The following is a 25,172-nucleotide window of genomic DNA, read 5'->3' as shown; positions in this document are numbered from 1 at the left end:
AACTTCAGATTTTAAAACATAAGCAGATTTCCAGTCCTTATTATGCAAACTGCAATCTTCCTTGCCCTGCTTTGTGGACACATTTATTACTAGAGGTGAGATTTTTTAAAGTGCCCCATAAATTGGAAGGAACCACCCAAGCCAAGTTATAAGACTGGAAGCCTTCAAACTGGCAGGAGGTAGAGCAGCACTTTCACCTTCATACCTGTCCCAAGCTCCTTTTTTGAGCCATTAGAAAAGTGACCTGATATACTGTGGGAGCCACAAGGACTCCTTTCAACTCACAAAGGTGCATAGGGGAACAAGTTCCAAGGGCAGCCCATATCAGAACTCATTCCCTCCCACTTGCACCTTTGCAAGTCGCAGAGAATCCTTGCAACTCCCGTGGTGCAGCTGTGTACTCTTCTATTGTATCAAAGAAGCAGCACAAGAATGGCAGGGATGTTGGACTGTTGTACCTCCTGCAGATTTAAGGGTTCCCAGTCCCATAATTTGACCTTGGGGGTTCTCACTAAATTTTGGAACTGGGAGTCTTTGAATTCCAACAATCCTATCCCTATTTATTACTCTCTGTTATCTCGGAATCTCTATCCTTTCCATCCCAACTTCTCAGTTCTTTATTCAGCAGGGAGAATGAAATAAATTTAAGATTATTTTAGTAAAATCAGCACAATTTGTTAATTTTTAGGCATTAAGATTCATTTTCTTTTGTAGAAAACCTGTTTGGTGTACTGGAGAGTGAAGACTAGAGATTAATTCTGCATTCAGGCATGAAGCTAACTAGGTAACCTTAGCTTAGTCATATCATAGGATTGCTGTAATCAGAAAATGGGACACTCACCCTCATGTATAACTTCTGTACTGCACAGAAGTAACAGATCCCTCCAACCCTCATCTCTCAGTTGAAATTCTGGTGATTTTTAAAAAATATATTTGAATTTCCTAACTCTGACATAACTACCACATTTCCCCAAAAATATGACAAGATCATACATTATTTTTTGTGCCAAAATGCATTAGGGCTTATTTTCAGGGGATTTTTTTTTCATGTACAACAATCTACATTTATTCAAATATAGTCATGTCATCTTCTGGTTGCTGCACAATGGTGGATGGTGGGGTTTCACTTAACTGGGGCTTATATTTGGAGTAGAGCTTATATTACGAGTACCTGAAAAATCATACTAGGGCTCATTTTCAGGTTAGGTCTTATTTTGGGGGGAACAGGGTATCAGTACAAGAGAAAAAAACTGACCTCTAGGCAACGTTCAGATGTGATAAGCTATGGCCCTTTACCACTGCCAGAGTGCTAGCTGTAGTCCAGTGTTGGTAACTATTAGAAGAAACTCAGAAGACATGCTGATCAGGAAGCTAGACAATTAATTTTATTATATTTCTAGAACAAGAAAAGGCAATCACAGGAAACTCTCAAATTCATCCAGATAAAACTAAGGCCAGTGCTACCTACTGACTAAACTCCAATATATTATCCATACACATTTCCAAAAAGTAAGTACTGTACAGTACATAATTTTTCTCACACAGAAGCAAACCCTTAGCCATTTCCCTTTATGTTCCCTGAGTGTTCTGGGATTGGGAAACAGGCAAGAGGATATTTTTAGCTTGTAGAGGTGAAAATGGACTGGCGGGGAGGAGACACGATAAAACTCTTCAAATACCTGAAGGTCTGTTGCTCAGAAGAAAGCAAAGACTTGTATGTTGCTGCCCAAGATAGGACTAGTGCTAATAGTCTTATGTTACAGGTGGCTAGAACTGGTTGAACAAATACAAAACTCACTGACAGAACAGTTTAAGAACTGAATGAAGTTTGTAGAGAGGTGGTAGTTTTTCTCCTTTCCTCCCTCAACAAGGAGAGTTTTGAAAGCCATCTATTGGCAGTGCTTTTTCTATGGATTTTTAAAATTAAGTCCAGAGATAGAGTACTGCCAATTTGTACAATTAAGATAAGTTGGCCTACAAACCCAACTTCATAATTTTATGTTATTTAATATGGGCAATATTTATCCTTGGCCCTACTAGTCACATCACACATCTCTTTAGCGGTGCAGATAAAGTTAAGACTGGGGTTGGATCCCTGAACCCAACAACCCACGAAGCTCCAGAGATGAGCAGGTGATTGGGGGGGAGGCAGCAGCAAGCAAGTCCTGCATCAGCACCTTGGACATATCATAGCCCGTCAGAGTTGATACTGTTCACCGCAGAGTTCTTTAATCTTTAAAATATTTTAATTAGGGAGGTGGCATCAATGGACATTCATATGGACATTAATTGTACTATCTTTACTTTAAAATATACAATCCTATTCTGTTTTACAATAGGGCTTCTATTTATTTCAATTAAATATATTTAATATATTCGCAAAGGCTTTCACGGCTGGGATCTAATGGTTGTTCTGGGTTTTTCGGCTCTTTGGCCGTGTTCTGAAGTTTGTTCTTCCTAATGTTTCGCCAGTCTCTGTGGCCGGCATCTTCAGAGCACAGGTTGCTGTCCTCTGAAGATGCCGGCCACAGAGACTGGCGAAACGTTAGGAAGAACAAGCTTCAGAACACGGCCAAAGAGCCGAAAAACCCAGAACAACCATTAAATATATTTAGCATAATACTGCAAAATAAAACTCCACTTTACTCCTGTAGACATGATGGTGCTGGTTTCCTTAAGTTTAATATGCAAAATTACACATGAGCATTTATTTTTTTAATTAGGTTTAACCAACAGAGCTTCTTTTTTGTTGGGGCTGTATTGGCAGGTAAAAAGTAGATTTCTACCGGTAAATTTCCTAGTGATTTGTGGCAGGGTCAGCATTTTCTGCTCTCAACACCACTACATTTATTGCAGTTAGAGTGACCACACTTCTAGAATTTTTTATCCATCTGTTTGCTCTGTCTTACCTATCTGACAGCACTTTCACTTAACGCTTGAAGTACTGCATCAAAGTGCAGTGGCCACAGTGCAGCCTTCAAAATGTTACAGATCTGCAACTTGAAACATGCCTCACCACTGACTACAGGTGATGATAGTTACAGCCCTATATCTGGAGGGTTATTTCTTGCCCACTTCATACTATACTAGTTTGATCAGAGATCAAAATAGAACAGAGAAGTGTATGGCCTAAAATCTAATTCACTCTTGACTAAAGTCACCTGATATTAAATCAACTGAAATTAGATTAGTGTTGACATACTGGTTCAATAGGTCTACCCTAGTTAGAAGTAACCATTGAATTTAGGTCCCTGTATTTACCACAAACAATGGAAAAAAAACAATGTCACCTTTACATTGTTGATAAAACCAATTACTGCCCTTCGTACATACCTGAAATACATTACAGTGGTGCCTCGCAAGACGATGTTAATTCGTTCTGCGAAAATCGCTGTTTTGCGAAAACATTGTCTTGCGAAATGCGGTTCCTCATTGGTATGCACTGAAATCTATTTAATGCATTCCAATGGGGAAAATAATCGTCGCGAAAATTGCCCATAGGAAAACTGTTTTGCGAAGGGCGGATCAGCTGTCAAAATTGTCGTCTTGCAAAGAACGGTCCCCAAAAAAACCGTCTTGCGAAGCACGGACTGAAACACCGTCTAGCGAAAATCGCCCATAGGGAAAACCGTTTTGCAAAGTGCTATAGCGATTGCAAAAACTCATAGTTTTGTGAATAAACCGTTTTGCGAGGTAATCGTCGAGCGAGGCACCACTGTATATGCCTTAGAAAGTCAGAAATCCTCCCTCATCAAGACATCAGACTTCAGTGGACAGAGTAACAGACTAGGACTCATGAGGCCTAGGTTTGAATCCCTGCTCAGCCACAGAAACTGGGGGTGTGGAACTGGTAAAACCATTCTTTTAAATACCTCACTTACCTTGAAAGTCCTGTTAGGGTTGCTGTAAGTTGGTTTTAACTTGAAGGCACAAAACAACAAACATATGATTATCATAGTGTTCAATTTATATTAGAGTAACTATAGATGATACAGAATATACAAGTGCCCCAAAACACACTTAGTTCCAGCATATCCCAAGTTTAGGATAGCCAGTACAGTAGTAAAATCTCTGAAAATACACTCATATTTTATGACATAGTTTGGACAGAGATCAAGTGTATACAGTGGCCAAGCACAAATAAAACCTGCCCAAAGCTAGCAGCCCCTCACAGCAAACTCTCAAGACACTTTATTAAAGCCATATTCACAATAGCCAAAGGGAGCGAAGAACATGCAACATATTGCTACTAGAACAGTAAATGCCTGAGAAAAGAGACAGTGCAGACAAACCAGGCTAGTTTCTGTTCCACTTTCAGTAGAAATTGACTTTTTCAAGATTGCATAAAGCAGTTAAGTGTATCTTTCCTTTATGCATCTCTAACCAGAGAGTTTCCAACACTAAGCAGAGAGAACAGATGTCAGACATGGGCCTTCTCTCAGGGCAGGGGAGGGATGCAAAGCTAGTACAGTATAAGATATCAGTTCTGTTGGCCCTCACCTAATCTACTACAGTATAAGCCTGCATTGTGAGCCTCTATCACAGAGGAGGGCTGTATCATGTCTAACATGCAGCCTTGATGCTAATGAGTTAGTCACACAGGATGACTGTGATCTCACTACAATGGGTATATAAAAATGTAGAAAACCCACAAGAGTGTAGGCAACCCGCACCTGCTGCCTCTTCAGCTACTTGTAAGAGCCTTCTCCTATGCTGTGCATACAGGAAATGCCAAATGCTATTAGGCCACACTATGTATCATCTAATTGTTTCAAATAAATACAGAAACAATTCATCTCACAAGAATTTGGCCACATGGGAAGAGAAAAACCTGTAGCATGATCAACAGTGTGTAATTACAATTTCCATTTGCAGGAACCTTTACCAGTGTTTAAAGCAGTATTGTTCAGTCTTTGCCTGCAGCTCATGCCTAAAGGTCAGATCTTCAACTGGTATGATGTGGCAGTACTCAGACTGTTAGACAGATTTCTACTAGCTGAGGATCTCAGAACAAATCTTTTAAAGTGGTAAGCAAATTATAACATAAAAGAAGGAATAAGGCGTGTATACAAAATGGAAGATTCATGTATCTAACTAGCGCATGCATTGAGTGTTGATAGAATTCCTCAAAGTTGCATGTTTGCATTTTCAGTTACTTTAGTGAAAGGATTGATGTCCTGTAGTGAGCAATCATAGAACACACTAACCTGCAAGAAACTACAGTTTAGGCTTTCACAGTTATGGAATACTTTGTGGTCAGAAACTGGATTTAAATGGGCTTTTTCAAATAATGAAAGATCATTCTAAACGGAACTCCAGTGGAAGCGTAAGGGAAAACTCCTGTCTATTGCTCTGGCATTTTTCTTATTGGCTTTCCTATGTCAAAAGGAACTCAGACATGTTACAGTATGGAAAAGACTGTTTGTGTCAGTGTTCGTAACTTCACTGCAGAGTTATATAAGTATGATGCAGAAGCAATGGCAATAATTATAACTAGGGAAGAAGAGCAAAGTTTACAAAAAGTACAAAGTGGGGTCTGCTTAAAATAGAGGTCCCACACTTTAGGAAGCACCATAACATTTCTCCTTCAGCAAAAGATTCTCTTCCATCATGGAAAGGAGCAGAGGATAGTAGGAGAAAGACCAAAACCAGACAAGATCTGATGTGAAAAGTTCAATTCATCAGAGAAAGAACTCATACCCCCTTCCTGCTACAGAACCTCACTCCTGAATAGTTATTTTTCCCCACCCAAAACTAGATATAAGGAAGCACAGAGATGTAAGAATGGGAGGGGATTTCTTTTTTATCTACTCAGGTTTCAAAAAATGGGCAATAAGAAGGGTTCAGGGAAAACTGGGGTTTAGGCTCCAGCCCTTTCTTTGTATCAATCGCATGATGAGTAAAAGGAAGAAAAAAGTGACAGGGAGACAGACCTCCTGAATTACCTGATTTGTTTGTACAACAGTTTAAACTGTATCTATGATGTAAGAGGAACAGGAAAATAGATGAATTTAATACTGTCTTGAACTTGTACTTTGGTGGTCCCATCATCTGACAGGTAGGGAGCCTTTAAAACTCCCATGTTCACTTGAGAGCATGGGATGCCTCAGGACTCCATCAAATGTTCCATACAATTCTATTGCCAGCTGTCTCTTGCCATGGTGGAGTTTAAAAGGATTTTGGCAGGTTGCAACAAAAATATGGAGGGCTCAGCTGCTGCTGCTGCTACCAGTAGATTGATGTGCCAGAATTAGGGTCACTAACCACAGTACATTCTTACCAATGGAACAGAATTGCACAGAATTCCAACTCACCTCAGCATGTTTTTCAACCAGAAAATGAATGCCCTAAACTTTTCAAGCCATAGTGCTTCAACCAGTTGTTCTAGAAACAGAAAATTTTCTCTAGGTTTGCATACTGAAACAAACAAACCACACACAACCACTAGCCATACTGCATCTAAAGGTAAAACAAAAACTCAGGAAAGTACATGTCTAGGATTTTCATCTAGGGAGTGACAAAAATATTCTACTGGTGCTATTTCTATGTAGTAAAATGTTTGCCTTCCATATATGTTTAAGACATGGTGAAGGAACACAGAGGGCAACAACTGGTGCATTCGGGCAACAGCACTTGTGGCTCAATGTGAACACAGTGTTATCTATGTATGACCAGAGGAAACTGCTGGCTTCCAAAGGGGGGGGGGTTGGGGGACAGGCTTTTGCCATTTATTGGTAAACTAGCCCCCAGTAGGCAAACAATGTGTTAAACTTTAATCCTGTCGAGTTAAAGAAAAGCAGAAAGATATTCAGCACATTCTTACTCTAGAATGCAAAAGAAAGAAATGCAACACAATTCTTCCTCCCTTCCAGTGTATCCAAAGATAAAAAACACCGCTTTTTTGCTTTGACTTTTCTGCTAAGAAGGGTATTAATATTTCTGCTTTTCTTATGGCTACACTGTACAAGGTGTACTTACTCTAAAATGTGCCTAAGCGCCTCAGATCCTGTGACACTAATGTCTATGGACTCTCTACGCTCTTATATTTCTGCCCACTTTTTCCCCATTATAATCTGGTCAAAAAGGAAAATAGTAAGACACGTCCTAAGACTGATGACTAGAGTTTCTATGTACAGTACAGTTATATACATCTATTAAAAAATGGAAGAAGAGTTTTGCTGGAACAGTGTACAGTCTCTATGTTTAGGACCACAAGAGGATTTCGTGTTTCAGTTGAAGAAAGACATTCCATAACAGTCACAGAGGAAGCCAGTATGACTCTTAGACAGCAGCAAAGATGGCAGAGAAGACATATTTCCTGCCTTGCTGTGAAATGGGATGAACGCATAGGCAAGACAAGGCACTCTTTGTTCTTGGTGGGGGAAGAAGAGCCTTCAGGAGAGAAGGGGAAGGTTCCTTATTGCTTATCAACAGCAACAGCTCCTTGTTCAGCAGAGCTTTCCTTGTTGGTGGTCTGTGCATGCCAAGGGGTTTCTTTAAAAACAAACCAGCAGTTTCCAGCCCACAGTATAAAGTTGACAAAACCGAACAGCTAAGGGAAAACAAAAGAAAGAGGTGCATGGTCACATATCCACTAATTTTCAATCTATATTTATCTACAGTGATGATTTTCACCCTATTTGTAACTTCAAAGACTAATGCTATTCTAAAATCATTTGATTAAGTGCCTTGCCCACTTGTCTATTCTCCATTGGTTGAAGTATATAGTTAGGTCATCATTAAATAAGTAGTATTATATAGATGAGTGGACCTGCTGTATTTATTAGTGCAAAAGCTCTAAACCAAGACTGGGCATCTCTGATAGAGGCATGGCCAATTTCACCCCACCCCCTGCTCGGAAATCACCATGGGCCATGCACACTCTACTGCAAGTTGTGTGAATTACCTCTAAATTGTTTGGGGCCAGGTTATTTGAAGATCTATAAACCAGTATGAAATTACTGGTGCTTTGAGACCATCACTGGAGATCCTTCTAAGATTCATATAGTGGCTACTGCTCTAAGGAATCACCTCATTGGCACTGTCAGTTTTTAATATTCAGAATAGTTTCATAGAATCACAGAATATTTGAGTTGGAAGGAGCCTATAAGGTCATGAAGTCTAACCTCCTGCTCAAGCTGTTCAGACATATGGTTATCCAATTTTCTCTTGAATGCCGCCTCCTCTTGGACCAATCCCTGATGTAATTGGCTCCACTGTCATACTGCTCTAACAGTTACGTTGTTTTTCCTGATATTCAGCCTAAATCCGATTTCCTGTAACTTGAGCCCATGATTACGTCCTGGAGTCTGGGATGATTCAGAACAGGTCCTTCTCTTCCTCTCTATGACAGTCTTTCAAGTATTTGAAAAATTCTATCATATCTCCCCTCAGTCTTCTTTTCTCATGTCTAAACATGCCCAGTTCTTTCTGCCTTTCCTCAGAGCTTGATTTCCAGCCCCTGATCACCCATGTTGCCCTCCTCTGAACTTGTTCCAGCTTGTTGGCATCCTTCTTAAAGTGCAGTTTCTAGAACTGGATACAATACTCTATATGAGACCTAATCAGTGCTGAATAGAGGGGAACTAGTACCTAACAGGATTTGGAGACTATGTTTCTATTAATGCTGACTAAAATAGCATTGGCCTTTTTTTGCAACCACACTGCACTGTTAGCTCATATTCAGCTTGTGCTCTAACAATTCCGAGATCCTTTTCAATCATAGTATTACTGAGTCAAGTATCCCCATCTTGTAACTATGTACACTGGTGCCTCACACAACGATGTTAATTGGTTCCAAAAAAATCAACGTTGTGTGAAACATCGTTCTGTGAAACACCATTTCCCATAGGAATGAATTGAAAACTGGTTAATCCGTTCCAATTGGAACAGATTGCCATCGTTCAGTGAAAATCCCCATAGGAAACATCGTTGAGTGAAACAATGTTTCCTATATTGGAATGTATTGAAGCCGACTCAATACATTTCAATGCCTTTGCGAAGTCCTTTTTCGCTCCTGTAAAAGTGTCTTACAATGTTTGGACACTGTTTTAAATGATTGCAATGGTTAGTCCACCTCCTGAAACCTATGCAAACTAATTTGATGTTGTTCATAGTCGTCCTTAATTTTTAGTGATTTTTTGAATTTTCTCTCATTGGAATGCATTGAACTTTCCGTCCAATGCATTCCATTGAGAGAAAATTAAAAAAATCACCAAAAATTAAGGACGACTCAGAACAACACCAAATTAAGTTTGCATAGGGTTCAGGAGGTGGGCTAACGATTGCAAGCATTTAAAACCTGTTCCAAACATTGTAAGACCCTTAAAAATGAGCGAAAACGGAAGAGCTTCAAAAGCACTGAAGCTGGCTTCAGTGCTTTTGAAGTCTTTTCCGATGTCCCTTTTTGCTCATTTTTAAGTGTCTTACAATGTTTGGAACAGGTTTTAAATGCTTGCAGTCGTTAGCCCACCTCCTGAACCCTATGCAAACTTAATTTGGTGTTGTTCTGAGTCGTCCTTAATTTTTGGTGATTTTTTGTTTTCCCTATTTAAATGAATTGAACTGTCCATTCAATTGATTTAAATGGGGGAAATAAAAAAATCATCAAAAATTAATGAAGACTCAGAACAAAACCAAATTAAGTTTGCACATGTTTCACAAGGTGCACTATGGAATACAAGCATTTAAAACAGGTTTCAAACATTTTAAGACACTTTTAAATGAGCAAAAAGGGACATCGTTAAGTGAAATTCCCCCATAGAGAACATCGTTAAACGATGGGGGAAATTCCTCAAAAAAACCCATCGCTGTGTGAATTCATCGTTGTATGAAGCAATCATTGTGCGAGGCACCACTGTATTTGGATTTTTCCCCTAGGTGTAGAACTTTGCACTTATTCCTGTTAAATTTAATTCTGTTGTTTTCAGCCCAGTCCTCGAGCACATCAAGATCTTTTTGAATTGTGTTCCTGTCTTCCATGATATTAGCTATTCCACCCAATTCTGTAGCATCTGAAAATTTGATAAATATTCCCAGCACTCCCTCATCCAAGTAATTAATGAAAATGTTGAAAAGCACAGGGCCCAGGACTAAGCCCTCGGTACCCCACTTGTTATCTCCTCCCAGTTTGAGAAGGAGCCACTGATAATCACTCTCCAAGGTGGATGTCATGCTGATTGGTCTCTGGTTCCCTGGTTCCTCCTTTTTGTCCTTTTTGAAGACAGGGACAACATTAGTCATTCTCCAGTCATCTGGTACTTCACCCATCCTCCATGATTTCAAGAACTTATTTGTTCTGAAAGCTTTTGACTGACCCTTTTTATTTAAAAAAATCAATATACTCCTGTTTTATTGCTGTGGCTCTGGAAATCTTTTTGTACTCGGTCATGTATATTTTAAATGTATTTGTTTTCTATATTTCATAATATAAAAAGAGATTTTAAAGTGTAAATTTTAACTACACCATTGTAATATCATAGCCACGTCATTATGTATATTTGCTTACATCCTATCCAAGACAGTAGCCTATAGATATTTAAAATGGAGAAAACCTTTTTCTTATAAATTTGTCACACAGCCACCAATCTTTTAAAAGATAGAAAATGGAGTGTGGTCATTTATATATAAATAAGTGTTCTCCACTGGTGAATGGAGAAAAACAGAAACGCCTACACCCACCAAAATCTACCTGTATCACATGATCGAGTCAGGAGGTGAGGCTGAGGAGCTTGACGCCGAGGGAGTCTCAGAAGGAAAAACAAGAAACCGGGCCTTCTCAACGGTAGCTCCTCGCCTCTGGAATAACCTTCCTCTGGAGATTTGTGCTGCCTCTTCACTGGGCATCTTTAAAAACCAACTGAAAACTTGGATGTTTGTGCAGGCCTTCCCTCCAGCTAATGCTTGATTTTCTTTCCTTTTCCTTTTTTATATTTTCTCTTTTTCCCTTCTTTCATCTTGATTAACTTCTTTATTGATGTTTAAACTTCGTTGTATTTTATATATAGTTATTTATGTTGGTAGCCGCCTAGAGTGGTCGTTTGACCAGATAGATAGATAGATAGATAGATAGATAGATAGATAGATAGATAGATAGATAGATAGATAGATAGATAGATAGATAGATAGATAGATAGATAGATAGATAGATAGATAGATAGATAGATAGATAGATAGATAGATAGATAGATAGATAGATAGATAGATAGATAGATAGATAGATAGATAGATGGATGGATGGATGGATGGATGGATGGATGGATGGATGGATGGATGGATGGATGGATGGATGGATGGATGGATGGATGGATGGATGGATGGATGGATGGATGGATGGATATAAATAAATAAATAAATAAATAAATAAATAAATAAATAAATAAATAAAGACAGACAGACAGACAGACAGACAGACAGACAGACAGACAGACTCACATGGGAAATATAGATACAAACTGCACTTTTAAAAAGTTAATATTCAGGTAGCTTTCTGTTGTTAGCATGTATCAATTGTAAGAAGCATACCCTGCAGACGTCTGAAAAGATGACAATGTCTGCATTCAAATAAAAAGACCTTGGAAGAGTAACTTATGGACTACACATCCAGAATCCCTCCTGTGAGCACAGTCACATCATATGGCCTAGAGGATTTGGGAAATTGTCACCCAAAAATTATTTTTCCAAGTTCTGTTTTAGATTTTCTCACTCTTCCTGCAGAGCTCTCTGACAATTAAAAGCCATATGTTTAACTGGCTGAACTCTATAGTCATGGAAACTATAACACATCTGGCCTGTTGAGGTTGAAGCTGTTTTTTGCTCCCCAAAACTACATAATCTTGCACCCAGGATTTTAGTAGGACTATAATTCTTACCACAGAGATATTGGCCAGACCCATAGATGGAGTGGCCCCTGCATTGCACACCGCAGTTTTGAGCTGACACACCGACATGGCAGCAATGAGACTGGAAGGCCGGGTAGCTCCTTTCACATCTGACAGACCCTTGCCCCAAGCTGAAAATGCCACGAGCCAGAAAAAGGTAAATGAGACAGTCACACAGAAATCCTGCAGAGAGAAAAAGCAGATAAGAACATAGTAGCTTCATTCCAAAGCACAACTGTTCTCTAATCTGACCAAAGTAAGAAGCACTGAAAGGAAAATATTCATGTCCAGTTTACCAAAGCTACCACCCGTCTCACAGTTCTTTAAAGAGTTGCTTAATAAGAGTTCCAAGATACTCAATATAATTTACCCTGTTTTCCCGACAATAAGACAGGGTCTTAGATTAATTTTTGTATTAGGGCTTATTTTCAGGGGATGCTTTATTTTTTTCATGTACAATCTATGTTTATTCAAATATAGTCACTTCTTCTTCTTCTGGTTGCTGCACAATGGTGGAGGGCAGGTTTTCACTTAACTAGGTCTTATTTTTGGGGTTGGGCTTATATTACAAGAATCCTGAAAAACCATACTAGGGCTTATTTTCAGGTTAGGTCTTATTTTCAGGGAAACAGGGTAGCAAACCCGAAATACTGTTGAAGGACCTAAATAAGATACATGACCACCCCAGTTCAAGTGGTTGCACATGTCCTTAAAAAGAAAAGTCTAATGATGCTTAAATTTCAGCACAGATAATTTCAAAGTTTCAGCTAGCTTTTGCTACTTAATTCAAAATGCTCTTCATCGTTAAAAATGAAGCCTGGAGATTTAACCCTAGATGATGTGACCAAGAGGAATGTCCTGTACAATTAACAATTGAGTAGAAGGATGGATTTCTACAGGCACTGCCTTTCATATCATAATGGTGCTGGGCAAGGTTTCAGACACAGCCCAGATTTGCCCAAAACATAGCTTGGAGTGTGAACCTACCTTCATTGTGAAAATAACTTAACGATAAATGGAATATAAAGAAGAGTGCATCATTTGGTTATCCATTTGCTTCTAATCCCAGAGACACAGTCTAATTCTGGACATCTTTACTCAGAAGTCAGTCTAAGTATTTTTAGTAAAGCTTTTTCTGAGGGTAATTACATACAGTTTGCAACCCTACATACTGGTTCTTTGTTTCAGGGTCGAAACACCAAACATCAAGAGAACCAAAATGAGGTCTTACTGCAAAAGGTAGCTTCTTATTCTCTTTGTAGAGGGAGTGGAATCGTAGATAGACTGCAAGTGCTGCCATGGTATAAAGGAACGAAAAAACACCCAAGGTCACAAAGAACTCTGCAGGTGCTGAGAAATCTCCCATGAGATGTAGTACTCTTTTAGCAGTAGATCCTTCAATACAGTCTGGCATCTCAAATGGAACCTTATACAACCTGATCAAATTGATAAGTAGAGAGAAAGAAACAAAATGTTTAGTACAGCAGAAATCAGTGGTGAGCAAGCTCCAGGTGGGAGTTTGAAGGGCCAACCATTTGCTCCCCAGGACCCACTATGGGCTTCATCACCAGTCAAACCCTCCCATGAAACAAAAATTGGATGACGGTACGCTTCAATTTTTGTCAAACGTCTCTTTGGAGGGCAAAACATAACATATACTGTAGGTATTTGTATCCTGTTCTTGAAGGGTTTCCAGAACTGGGGAAAAATGTTTAGGAGAGGCTACAAATGCAGGAGCACATGTGACCTGCAAGTTTCTCAAGGTGGTTTCATTATCTGGTGTAAAGGAATTGGGCCAGAAGACACATTTGATCAGAATAGAGACAAACAATAGGTTTTCAAGCAAGCTCTGAAAATGGTATGAGCAGGGTATCACCTCTTGGAGTGTGAGCATACATTTATTTTGTTCCAATACAGCCTCAGGCCAGACAGATTTTGCATGTTCTAAAGCCTGTGTATCACAGAAATAAGTTTATACATACAAAGCAGCAACTCTCTTCTTTGTACAGCCTTAACTCTGGGAAGGAGAAGGGATCCAAACAACAAAAAGTCTGTCTTTCCTTTTTTGATGGACTTGCGCTACTTTTTCCACACACACACACAAAAGAAAACTCATTCTAAGTCTATACTTATTCCCATCAATATATTTAACTCACACTTTAGAGACAGGCCAAGTATTTTCTATCCAACCTGCTATGACAGAACAAAACAGCTTTCTTGTAAAGGCTAACCCTCTTTGGCACTGGTACAGTTTTCAAGATTTGCATGTGTAGAATGAATGCTTTTATGCAATCTACATGAGCCTTTTCCTCAATACAGGCAGATAGTGCTTTTCTGTTTTCAGAATATTTTCAGTTCTGGATTACAGGCTACATTTATATAAGAGTCACTGCCTCAGTATTTGACTAGCTTTCCAGTACCAAGATTAACAGGTGGAAACATTGGCTGTGGTATAACTACTTATTGGTGTGTTTGTATAGAAAGATAAGCCAGATTTCTGGTGAGCACACAACCATTTCGCTGCTAGGTAGCTACTTTTACTAACATGGGAAGCTTAGCTAACCAAAACCCAAAGGTTTACCATGTGATCTCCATCCTGAATACTGGTGTATTGCTCTCAAACAAGCCAGGAGTCATAAGCCAAGACAAATACTGATTGACAGTCCTGGCTTTCAAAAGGTGTGAAAATCCAGTATTCTAGATGTGAAAATTATGGTTTCATATTTTGGTTAGTTTAGTTCCTCAGTCTAAGAGGAGCAAATTCTTTTATAGTAAGCCGGGATTTACAAGAAGCATAGTTTAGCATTCTATGCTTAAATGGCATTGAGTCTGCTCAAGTGAGTATCGTTTAGTAGGACCACTATTTCTATTTGACACTCCCAGCTTCCCAAAGCAATTACTATGCTGATGTATCGAATTGCATCTCTCCCATTATGGAGAAGCTTGGCTTTGTTGCACCAGGGCTGTCTGAATCTATAACATAAGTGTATGTATTACTCTGCAAACAGATCATATATATCAGAGGAAGTATAGAAACTGAAGAACTATTAACTGTATGGGTTTATTTTTTTAGTCACTAAAATGAACTATCATAGTTTTCCATTCAGCTGCTATCAAGTTGTATAACACCAGTGGTTCTTTACATATAAATAGCCTTCAGCCTCTTCCCACCAGTGCCATTTGAAGCAGGCTAGTATTGCAGTCAGAAGCTTGGTGAGCTTGAGCCTCCAGCAGCAACTTCCAACACCTGATCGAGGATTTGCTGACATTAAAAGTAGACGGTTTCCCTCCTACTGCAGTCTATGAAGACAATGGGTGCCAGATCACATCCTTTGTAAGTTATGTGAAACTATACCACTGCTTTTAATAAACCAGAAGCCACAGAAGCCAGTGGAGGATTTAGCAGAAAAATTAAAAAGGCAGTTACACTTACACTGAAAAATACTAACTTAATGCATAGCTGAGAACAGTTAAAATACTTCCACTTCAATCTTATCTTGTGAGATAGTAAAACTTTTTGAAAAGTTAAAAATAAAATGTTCTTATGTTCATCAGTTACACTTTGAGGCAAAAATCTAAAGACTTGTCCAAATCGTAATTCAAAGATTAAGACTAGACTACTCAAGAGTTTCCTGTAATGGAGGCATGACCAAGAAGGAAGACATTTATATCCCCCACAAGCTGGAAGTGTTTTATGATGTATCAGCCCACACATTTATTTGCCATGCCTTCCCACAATCTGGAGGTTAAGCAGAAAGAGGGTCAAAAGGATGACAGCAAAGACCTCCTCCAACTCAAGAGCTTCTCACAACCCATAAAGAATTCATTACTTCAAATGAATCTTCGTCAGCTATCTCGTTCTATGCTGCCACTGCCAACACCATAACTACCCCTCCCAATTTGTTCTCCTTCTTGTCAAAGGCATTTCAATAGACTTCACAGACATGCCTCTATTTATAGCTATCAGATGTTGGCAGGGAGGCAAAGATGCACAGAGATATAACCATGTTCATATCTTTCATGCACGGAGGATAGTATTGATTTCATTCTAAGTTTGGTCTCATTTCCACTCATCCAACAAGTCTTGTGGTAGTTCACCAACATAAAATCCTTTGTTGTATTCTTAATAATTTATCTGCATGCAAAAAAAGACTAAGAAATACCACAAATGACCTAATCCAGTCTCTTAGTTTGGGCAGTAGTAGATGCAGAGAGCTGCAAACATTGACTGCAGTATATTAACTACTAAGCCTCACCAGAACCGGGTCACTCAAATGTAAACTAAGGGAAAGCATGTACAGTGAAAAAAACAATCAAATGCATTAGACTTGTTTATATTCCCTCAATAGATGACAGACCTGTCATCAGCTGCTGCTTTTACGTTTGCAATGAAGGGTGTTTCCTTTCCTGTACCAAAAGTAAGTGAAAGCTTTCAGAATTCACAGGTAAATCAGTGGCCAAAAATTCAAAGGTAAATCAGTGGCCAGAAACTACCCCAATCATAATCTGGTACTGTAGCATTGCTCTGCAAGTGCTTAGATAGTATGGAATGGACATGGCAATTGATGCAGAGTTTTTGTGCTATAATTGTAGTTTTGGATCAGTTTAGACAGCCTCCAGTCTGCTATTTTGCTTAGTAGTTAGCAGTACAGAGATTTCCTTCAGTTATAGTTTTAACAACATTATAATGTCATTCTTGACCTACCTTTCTACCCAAAATGAGCCCCCACTCCACATATAATTTAAAATACAATATAATGCATTTAAATCAGAAGGAGATGGGAATCAATCTCAGATCAAACACTTCCTGTAAAACAGACTTCTAAGGCAGACACAAGAAACGTTGAGGCATTGATAAGAAAAGTATTTCAGTTTACTACAGAATCCTCATTTGCTCAGGTTGCCTTTAGAAATACTGATGTAGCAAAGGTGTGTGCAACCAAGATGCTCTGATTCCTTGTCCATTTTATACAGCCCTGCTGGAGAAAGTAGTCCTTTTGTTAAAGGGCTCCAAGAGGGAAGAAATACCTGGGCCAGACGGTAGTTCTGATGTCTCAGGAGAAAGAAGACTTATTGACAGTAACCAAAACAGAATTGAAAAAAAAATCTGCCCCATAGGAAACCACGGGAAGCTTAAACAGATAATAGATTTCTAGGTACTGTAGTCATAATGGCAAAGCAAAAAGATTTGGATCAGTAGAGTTCACCCATGAGGTTCTCTGTAGATCACCAAAAAAGTCATGTTGATGTCTTAACAACTCATTGTGCAGTGCAATAAAATAATTTTTTACCAAGATTCCTCTGTATACTGTTTTTGGAAGGTGTATCTTCATTGCTAACATATCTAATAACAGATTTCATACACACACAAACATTTTCCAGAAGAGGGAATATGAACTAAAGAAACGCGTGGAAGCCTCAGCTGCAATGTCTAGAGTGAACTGCAGCTGAACTGTGGTTATCAAAAAGATTGCCTTTCCTCCTATATACCACTCTAACCAGTTTGTTTCTGTTGTGTTGTGTACCCTCTTGACTACAACATCTCTTTGCTTCAACAATATTTACTTAGCCCCTCAAAGCCAAGGTGTCAAAAAAGTTAACAACTTCCTTTGTCTGGTTATCTTAATGGCCTATTTAAAAAGAGACTACATTTCTTCTTTGAACTGGGAAGGAACAGATATGATGTGTGCTGTAATCACATGTATTCTGTACATGTTTGACAAAAGATTGCTTCTGTGGACATACTGGTCTACAAATATGATATGGTTTAAATACAATTCATTTTATGGTAGATATATGCTTGCATCAGTTGAATTGTACATTCCTGAACTTTCTTTGTGCTGAGAGACAAGTGAATGATCCAAAGATCCATATAACTACTAGCATGCACCCAGGGCCTCTGAACTCGTGCTCCCTGATCGTCAGCTATCTATGATACATGGCAAACCTCACCTGAAACCAAAATTAGTAATATCTTAGTAATATCTTAGTAATATCAAAGGAAGCAAGGAAAAACTGTTAAACATGTTGGATTTCTCTAACACAGTTAAATGAATGTTCTGGATCTAAATACAAAGAAGACTCTAGCAGTCAATCCAGTACATAGTATATCTTTTTCAGCCCAAATCTAATATGGTTTGAGCCATCAGTAAATATTTTAAGGCGATCCTACAGGAATGAATGAATGAATGAATGAATGAATGAATGAATGAATGAATAAATAAATAAATAAATAAATGTCTTGCAAAATAGCCCACAAGGTGAAGAAATACAAAATATTGAAAAAGGTTTCATTTCAACAAATTTTAAACAAAACCTTGCTGAAAAGAGGTTCACTAATAAAATTACAGGCCACTTTTCCCCCTAAATCAGAAAAATGTGAGCTGCAAAGTCCAGTTTTACATGTTATCTCCTAAATTAGCACTCAGTAAGACTCCCTTTACCTGAAAGGATATCCAAACTGCACAGTGATAGCAGTCGTCTCTTTAGGGTCCGCATTGCATTTCACAGTAGCCCCTGTTTCTGCACTGAAAGAACCACAGGCTCCAAAGGCAAAAATGGCAAATAGCTAGAGAAAAAAGCAAAGGAGTTTAGGACCAAACGTGTTCTACTTGGTAACAAGCAGGGGCACAGACACTCCATGCAAGACAACGTATCTGCCTTCACCAACTGCTATGAATTATCAAAGGTCTGAGACACCACACACAGCTGCTCAGATTTAGCCTGTGGATCAAAACAGTCCAGTGTCATCTCAATAGGATCAGCCTGCATGCAAGCCATATCATGTCATAATGCACATCCCATGTGCAAATCTGACAACTTAAAAAGCACAACAACAACTGGAGAGAAACGTGTTTTCCTATGCCCAGTATTTTTATTGAAAGGCCCACAAAAGAATGAAAAATAAGAAGAGAATTTTGCCACCCAGTTTTTTCTGGATATGAAAGCTAGCTTCTTCAAATACAGTCTCCAGAAACCTTCTCTAGTGCTATCACAAAAAGCTTTGAAAAGAAGCAAGCTGGAATGGCTGCCTCCTTGCAGAAAAACAGGTGGTGCTAGAACTTTTAGATGTGCAACTAGTGGTTAAAAGCACACACACTTGGGGTTCATTTTGATTCCATGTTAAGACAACTGAAAGAGGTCAATCAGTATCAAACATAGGAAGTGATTTGGTTTAAGATTATTACTAACTACAGAGCATAAAATAATTGTTCCAGTCATCTCAGAAGCTTTTAGTCTCCATTCCAATGGCTCAAAACTACAGAAGATCAGCCCAAGAAGAATTACAGCATCACAAGCAAATGAGCAAGTCTGATAGTCTCTCTCACATGCATCTATTCCAGTTTAACATATCATTCTGATCAAGAGCTAACCGTGCTTTTAAATCAGCAAAGCCCAGCAAAAATTGCAGGAGTTTAAAAAAAAAAGAGGTACATAAAAGTAAATGATGGTGATGGCAGATATCCAAAACTGAGTTTCTGTCAAGTCTCCCTATGATACGTTTCACCACTACTATACAAATGCTGAGTTGCCTGATACATGAGAAAACATGAATGAGTTTGACAATCACAAAGTTAACGATAAATGAGAAAATGAGACAGAAAGATTTGGCTTTAAAACTGTTCTAAATCAAGCCGTGTCTCTTCAAAAGAGGCATCAGATACCAAGCACATCTTACAAGGTTTACCCAGACTTATTCTAAGAACCAATGGTGGGCCAACAGCTACTACAAAAACAAATGGACAGGAGAATTATTGCTAGCCTAAGAGAAATCAGCATTCTTTTTTCACACTAGGCTCAACAGAAACCATGTGTCTCCTAAACCAGTGGTTCTTAACCTTGGGTTACTCAGGTGTTTTTGGACTGCAACTCCCAGAAGCCTTCACCACCAGCTGTGCTGGCTGAGGTTTCTGGGAATTGCAGTTCAAAAAGACCTGAGTAAACCAAGGTTAAGAACCACTGTCCTAAACTACTTCAGCATTTCATATAACAAATGAGTAGTAGAAGACATTTCTAGCAAGCCACTGATGCCACCTTTTGTATATCAAAACTGAATTACGGCACTTGGGTGACAACAGATGAAGGCAAAGCAACTGGCCTGCTACATCTCAGCTATTTTGAGCAAAGGTGGTCAGTCATGATATATAGTTTTCTTGACAAGTTAAAATGGTCAAACATGAAAGGTAGTACTGGTGGGCAAGCCTTAGCAAAAGTATTCTTTATATTGCTACAGCTGAAGAACTTCACAATTGGGATAAGGCGACCACCCAATCTAATGCAACTTGGCCACAGTTGTATAAAAGCAACCAATGCTTTGGTATCCTACATTTCAAAAAGAAATAAAACAGAACACTATGCCACAAATTTCCTCCTACCATCACTTCATTACCCAGTCATGTCAGCTGACTCCTCCTACTATGCTATCATATCTCCACTTCATGTGGTTTGCATTCATCTAGTAGCTAATGACTACTGGATGATAGGGTCGAGCCACCATCAAACTGAAAGCAGGAGCTTTGAAGAAAAGTGGAGCAACAGTCTCGACAACAACCTGCTGCAGATACTTATCCGGACAATGCAAATTTAGAGTCAAATATGGGGGAAATTGTGTAAACAGATGGAGAAATGGACTGGAAGGCAGTGACAATATTCCAGACTTTGGCTTTAATTTTCCAATTAAAATTGCCAGTAAGGAAGAAGAAAAAGCTTTTACACAGAAAGGAAAACACCATGTTAGACAGCATATCGCCATTAGAACAAATTACCTGGACAAGCCATGCATCTTGTTGAATGCTCCACCACACTCAGAAATAAAACATGCAACGAAATGTCTTGTCATGGCACAGAAACTGAAGCTGAAGATCATGTCCTCTTGCATATTTTGTTTGAGTGCAATCCCCATCAACCTTAACCAGCATAGCCAGTAGGATTTGTAGTTCAACAACATCTGGAATGCCAAACATTACTCACCCCAGTGATGGAAAAACTACCTACAAGTGACATGGCTTTATATTCTATTCATTTCAAGACCTAGCACCTGTGTCATTGACTAGGGTTCTGCATGGATACTGAGCTATCTGAAGGGAATAGACTCCATAGGGCAAGTGGTTTTTGTCCCCTCACTTCCAACTATACATAGCTACTAATGGATGTTTCTTTTGACACAAACCTTAATGTTTGCCTCTGCCCTATAACAAAAACGTGTTAGGAGAGGTTCATATAACCATTCTATCATGAATGACGAGGCTAAGAAGTTAACTGGCCAGCTGGCCAGAAAGGCACATAATAGAATGTAAAATAAAGAGTGTTACTTGTAGATAGCAAAAAAATAACGCACATAAGAACTTACATGAAGAAAACACAGAGTTAGGCTAACAAGAAAAGTTGACAACGGAGAAGGTGTGAGCAATCTAATGATGCTTCACAGTTGCACCACTGCACAGTTAATTGCTCATTACACTTCTGAAGCTGCATTGTTTCCAGGACCCACTGCTTGAGCCGGCCAATCCATTCACAAAAGTACTCACTCCCTGCTAGTAGATCTTGAGGCACTGGTTCAGAAATTAATGCCCTGTGAAGTACATGCCCAATGCAGCATGCAGACTCAATTGCTCAAGAACATTAAGGCCTCCAGTGGTTATATTATACTACCCAATACTTATGTCTGTTTGCACAGAAGCCTAAACGCCTCAAAGGCTGTTGCACCGTAACACAAAATGAATGACATTTCATTTAATTTTTATCAACACTCCTCAGTCCCTTTCCTCACACCTCTCAAAGTTTCAGGAAGAACTTTGTGCAAATGCACAAATAAAGGAATCAGCAAAAAGTCCCTCAATTGATACCATCTAACATCGGCAAACTGTCCTCCTCTCTAAAAAGCCATCAATTTGTGCCAGTGTCGGCCAAAAACAAATTAAATGGCTGCTGGGACAATGCATTACCACAATATTTTAGTTTTGGAAGAGGTAGCCATGTTATTCTGTGTAAGCCTATCATCCTGTACAGTATTTTATTTTTGTTCCATATGTCAGAAGAAATGGACATGGTGTACAAAAGCTTACACTAAAATATAATAGTAAGTATTATGAAAAGTATTATAAAAGCCACGTTCTTTCGTTTTTTCCTTTTGTATTTTGTTTCTTTTTTCTCTTTAGATAATAATAATAATAAGAAGAAGAAGAAGAAGAAGAAGAAAAGAGAAAGACCTGACATGAGATAGATTGAATCAATACAGGAAACTAGAGTCTTTTGTTTGCAAAATATGAACAGGGCTATCAGTGACAGGAACTTTAGTTAGCAATTAATTTATAGAGTTGCCATAAGTCAGAAGTGACTTCATAGCAAATAGCAAAGTTTTTCTATTTTATTACTTTTTTTCTATAATGAGGACCTGAGGCTACTCCCATTTAAAAACCATTAGGTGCATTCAGGCCTAGTAATTTCCCTTTTTTAATGGACAAATCATTTTTGTAATAGAAACTAAATTTGAGGCTTTTCACGGAATGGGGGTATTACAGTAACTAACTATTCCTAGATGCTGCTCCTCTGGAGAAATATGCATCGAGATTAGCCCAGAGCCCCTCCATAACTGTACTCCAGCCTGAGAACTAAATATGTCCAGGGTTTCTAATCTCCTCTTGGGAAGCTGGAGAAGACAGCAAAGTTGTGAGCTCAGGGACATGTTAAGGCGCGGTATGTGCAGGATCAGAGCTCCAGAAAGGTTATACCCGTCCGAGTGAAATGTGAGCGCTGCTAACGCCAGCTCCCATACATACCCCAGTCCATAAATCCAGACTCCTTGCACATAGAAGGGCTGCCTTAGAGGGCACTCCCTTCCCGACTGCCCTTACACGTTGCCCCGATTCCACAGGCAGAAAGTCAAGCCCTCTCTCCCTCCCTCTGCCCCTTCTAGCCCAGCTCCCAGGACAGAACCTGAGGTGCATTGCTGGGTAGGAGCGTAATCGCCTCTCTCACCGACCCCCCCCCACACACACACACTTCGGCACCGCTCTTTCCCGGCACCTCCTGCTCTCGGCTCTGAAATAGAAAGCGCCTTCAAAGGGGCACGCGATGGCAAACTTACCCACTCCAGCACCTTAATGAATCCCAGGGGCTCCTCCAGCCGGCCCCATCGCAGCCCCGAAAGCAGCTGGGCCTGGCGAGGAAAGCAGAGGGGGGGGGGCGGGGAGGGGGGGTGAGAGAGAGAGAAACAAGGGCCAGGAGGTCAGGTCAGCAAGGAGAGGAAAGCACAAGAAGTGCCGGGGGGGGGAGGGCGGCGGACGGGCGGGTAAGGCTCAGGCAGGGACGAGAGAGCGAGCAGAAGCGAGAACAACCAGGACTCTTGGGGGGGGGGGTGCGGGGAGACCACGCGAGAAGCCAACAAAGCGAGGGGCCCTACCACCGGGTTTCGCGCCTCCTTGTCTGCCGCCGCCGCCGCCGCCGCCGTCGTGCGGGCGCCGGGCTCCGACATGCTCGCGCGGGGAGTGGACGGTCTGGGTCCGCTGGCTGTGTGGCCGGGGCGGGGAGCGCAGCTTTCTCTGGTTCTCCGGCGCGGAGGTAAAGGAGAGGTCCGAGCGAGGAGAGTCGGAGGCGGCTGCGGCGGCGACTCCTTCCTCCGCGGAGCTGCGGGGAAAAAAGCCCCGTCGGAACTCCTGTCAAACTCGCAAGGGAAAGTGAGCGCGTCACGGGGCGGCAAGCACAAAAGCTCGCTCGCGCACATGGGCGCTCAAGCCCGGCGAGCGGCGGCGCCCCCGCCCTCCTCGACCTGCGGCCCCGCCTCTCTTCCGAAGGGGCCGACGGCGACGTCTCCGCAGGCGGACCGAGCCTCGTTCGCCGTCTCGAGTCTTCCTGACGAGGAGCGGCGCCTTGCTTAGTAGTGTTGCCGGTATGGCGCCGATACGGTCTGGACCCAACTCTGGATGCTGGGAGCACCGCCGCTGGCGTTGGGTTTACTGCTGGGTTTTGAACTCGTGCACATCTTAACTAACAGTGGGGTGGGCAGCAGAGCTGTGACACTAAAAGGGGGGAAAGGGAGGGAGACTGTACACATACATGCATATCCAGATAGATGAGTGTGCATATTAGAGTTAATGAAGAAGGGAAGCAGTAAACAACGTCTCTCCACTTGTTTTGCTTTTGCATTAATTGAAAAGTCACCATAGAGTTCCATATAATTTTCAAAGACATAGCCTCGTTAGCTTTCAGCATGCAGAAAACAAAACCTCAGTATTGGGGCTTTATTTCGACGTGATCGTTTGTCGATTACAATCCACATCCACAGATCTATGGAGTACAATTTTGTCGAGAACATGGTCGCAGTACAATGCTTAAGCGTTAAGTGCTACATGTTGTGCTCTTTAATAGTCTGAGGAAGTGGACTGCAAAGTACAGTACAAAAGCTCCCGCTCTAATGAAAGCTTCCGCTCTAATGAACCAATAGTCAAAATATTATGACTATATTATGACTATATAATATATTATGACTATATAATATTTTGACTATTGATTTTTAAAAAGGTGTGGCCTCCTCTGTTCTAGCACTGCACTTGCTGAAGTGAACTTTCTACTGAGTGTTTGTGGCTGCATCTCTACCTGTTAATGTGTACTGCTGGCAATTCCAGGAGTCACCTGGAAACAGGCTGTTTTGTGTAAAGTGTTTCCTCAGACTGCAAAGGGTCCTTTCCTTTAGTTTGTGCCATCAGTGGGGAATATTGCTGCTGAATGTGGAAAACATACTTACTTAGATTGCAGCACCCAGAATCATCCATCCAGCATTACACCCACAACAAGACACACTAATCACCCATCTACAGAAAAAGATAAAAGCCTATCTCACAGCCATAAATACTGCACTCCCAAGCCAACTACACCAGAGCACAGAGTGCTGTCCTCTGAAGATGCCGGCCACAGAGACTGGCGAAATGTTAGGAAGAACAACCTTCAGAACACGGCCAAAGAGCCCGAAAAACCCACAACAACCTCTACGTATTCTTGCCATCTCTTCTTGATATTTTCTTCTTCTGTTAGGTGCCTCCCATTTTTGTCCTTTATCATGTCCATCTTTGCACAAAATATTCCTTTAATATCTCCAATTTTCTTGAACAGATCTCTGGTTTTTCTCTTTCTATTCTTTTCCTCTATTTCTTTGTACTGTTCATTTAAGAAGGCCCTCTTGTCTCTCATTGCTTTTCTTTGTAAGTTTGCATTCAATTTTCTGTAACTTTCCCTATCTCCCCTGCATTTTGTTTCCCTTCCCTTCTCTGCTATTTGTAAGGCCTCGTTGGACAGCCA

At 40.3% G+C, this 25,172-nt stretch overlaps 1 protein-coding gene across 1 annotated transcript; it reads right to left on the bottom strand.

The window, feature by feature from the left end:
• Window positions 1–1,363: 1,363 nt before the first annotated feature.
• On the bottom strand, window positions 1,364–23,352 carry SYPL2 (synaptophysin like 2). Its single transcript, XM_072997472.2, has 6 exons — window positions 23,281–23,352; window positions 22,966–23,037; window positions 18,323–18,447; window positions 13,111–13,315; window positions 11,871–12,062; window positions 1,364–7,552 (listed from the first exon to the last, which is right to left on the bottom strand). Exons 1-6 carry the CDS (start codon window positions 23,350–23,352, stop codon window positions 7,418–7,420), a joined length of 801 nt encoding a protein of 266 aa, XP_072853573.2. The 3' UTR covers window positions 1,364–7,417.
• Window positions 23,353–25,172: the final 1,820 nt, after the last annotated feature.

Source organism: Pogona vitticeps, chromosome 4 (assembly GCF_051106095.1).
Source record: "Pogona vitticeps strain Pit_001003342236 chromosome 4, PviZW2.1, whole genome shotgun sequence".
Taxonomy (NCBI): Eukaryota; Metazoa; Chordata; class Lepidosauria; order Squamata; family Agamidae; genus Pogona; species Pogona vitticeps.
The sequence above is the reverse complement of the archived record's forward strand: the minus strand, read 5'-3'. Positions and strand labels throughout refer to the sequence as shown.

What these genes read in the sequence shown, in the direction of transcription:
- SYPL2 (XM_072997472.2), bottom strand. Translation starts at nt 23,352, where the DNA reads ATGTCGGAGCCCGGCGCCCGCACGACGGCGGCGGCGGCGGCGGCGGCA. An exon ending in TCATTAAGGTGCTGGAGTGG is followed by an intron (nt 18,448 to 22,965) that starts GTAAGTTTGCCA and finishes TTTTTTCTCTAG; the next exon opens with CTATTTGCCATTTTTGCCTT. An exon ending in CAGTTTGGATATCCTTTCAG is followed by an intron (nt 13,316 to 18,322) that starts GTAAAGGGAGTC and finishes CAATTTGATCAG; the next exon opens with GTTGTATAAGGTTCCATTTG.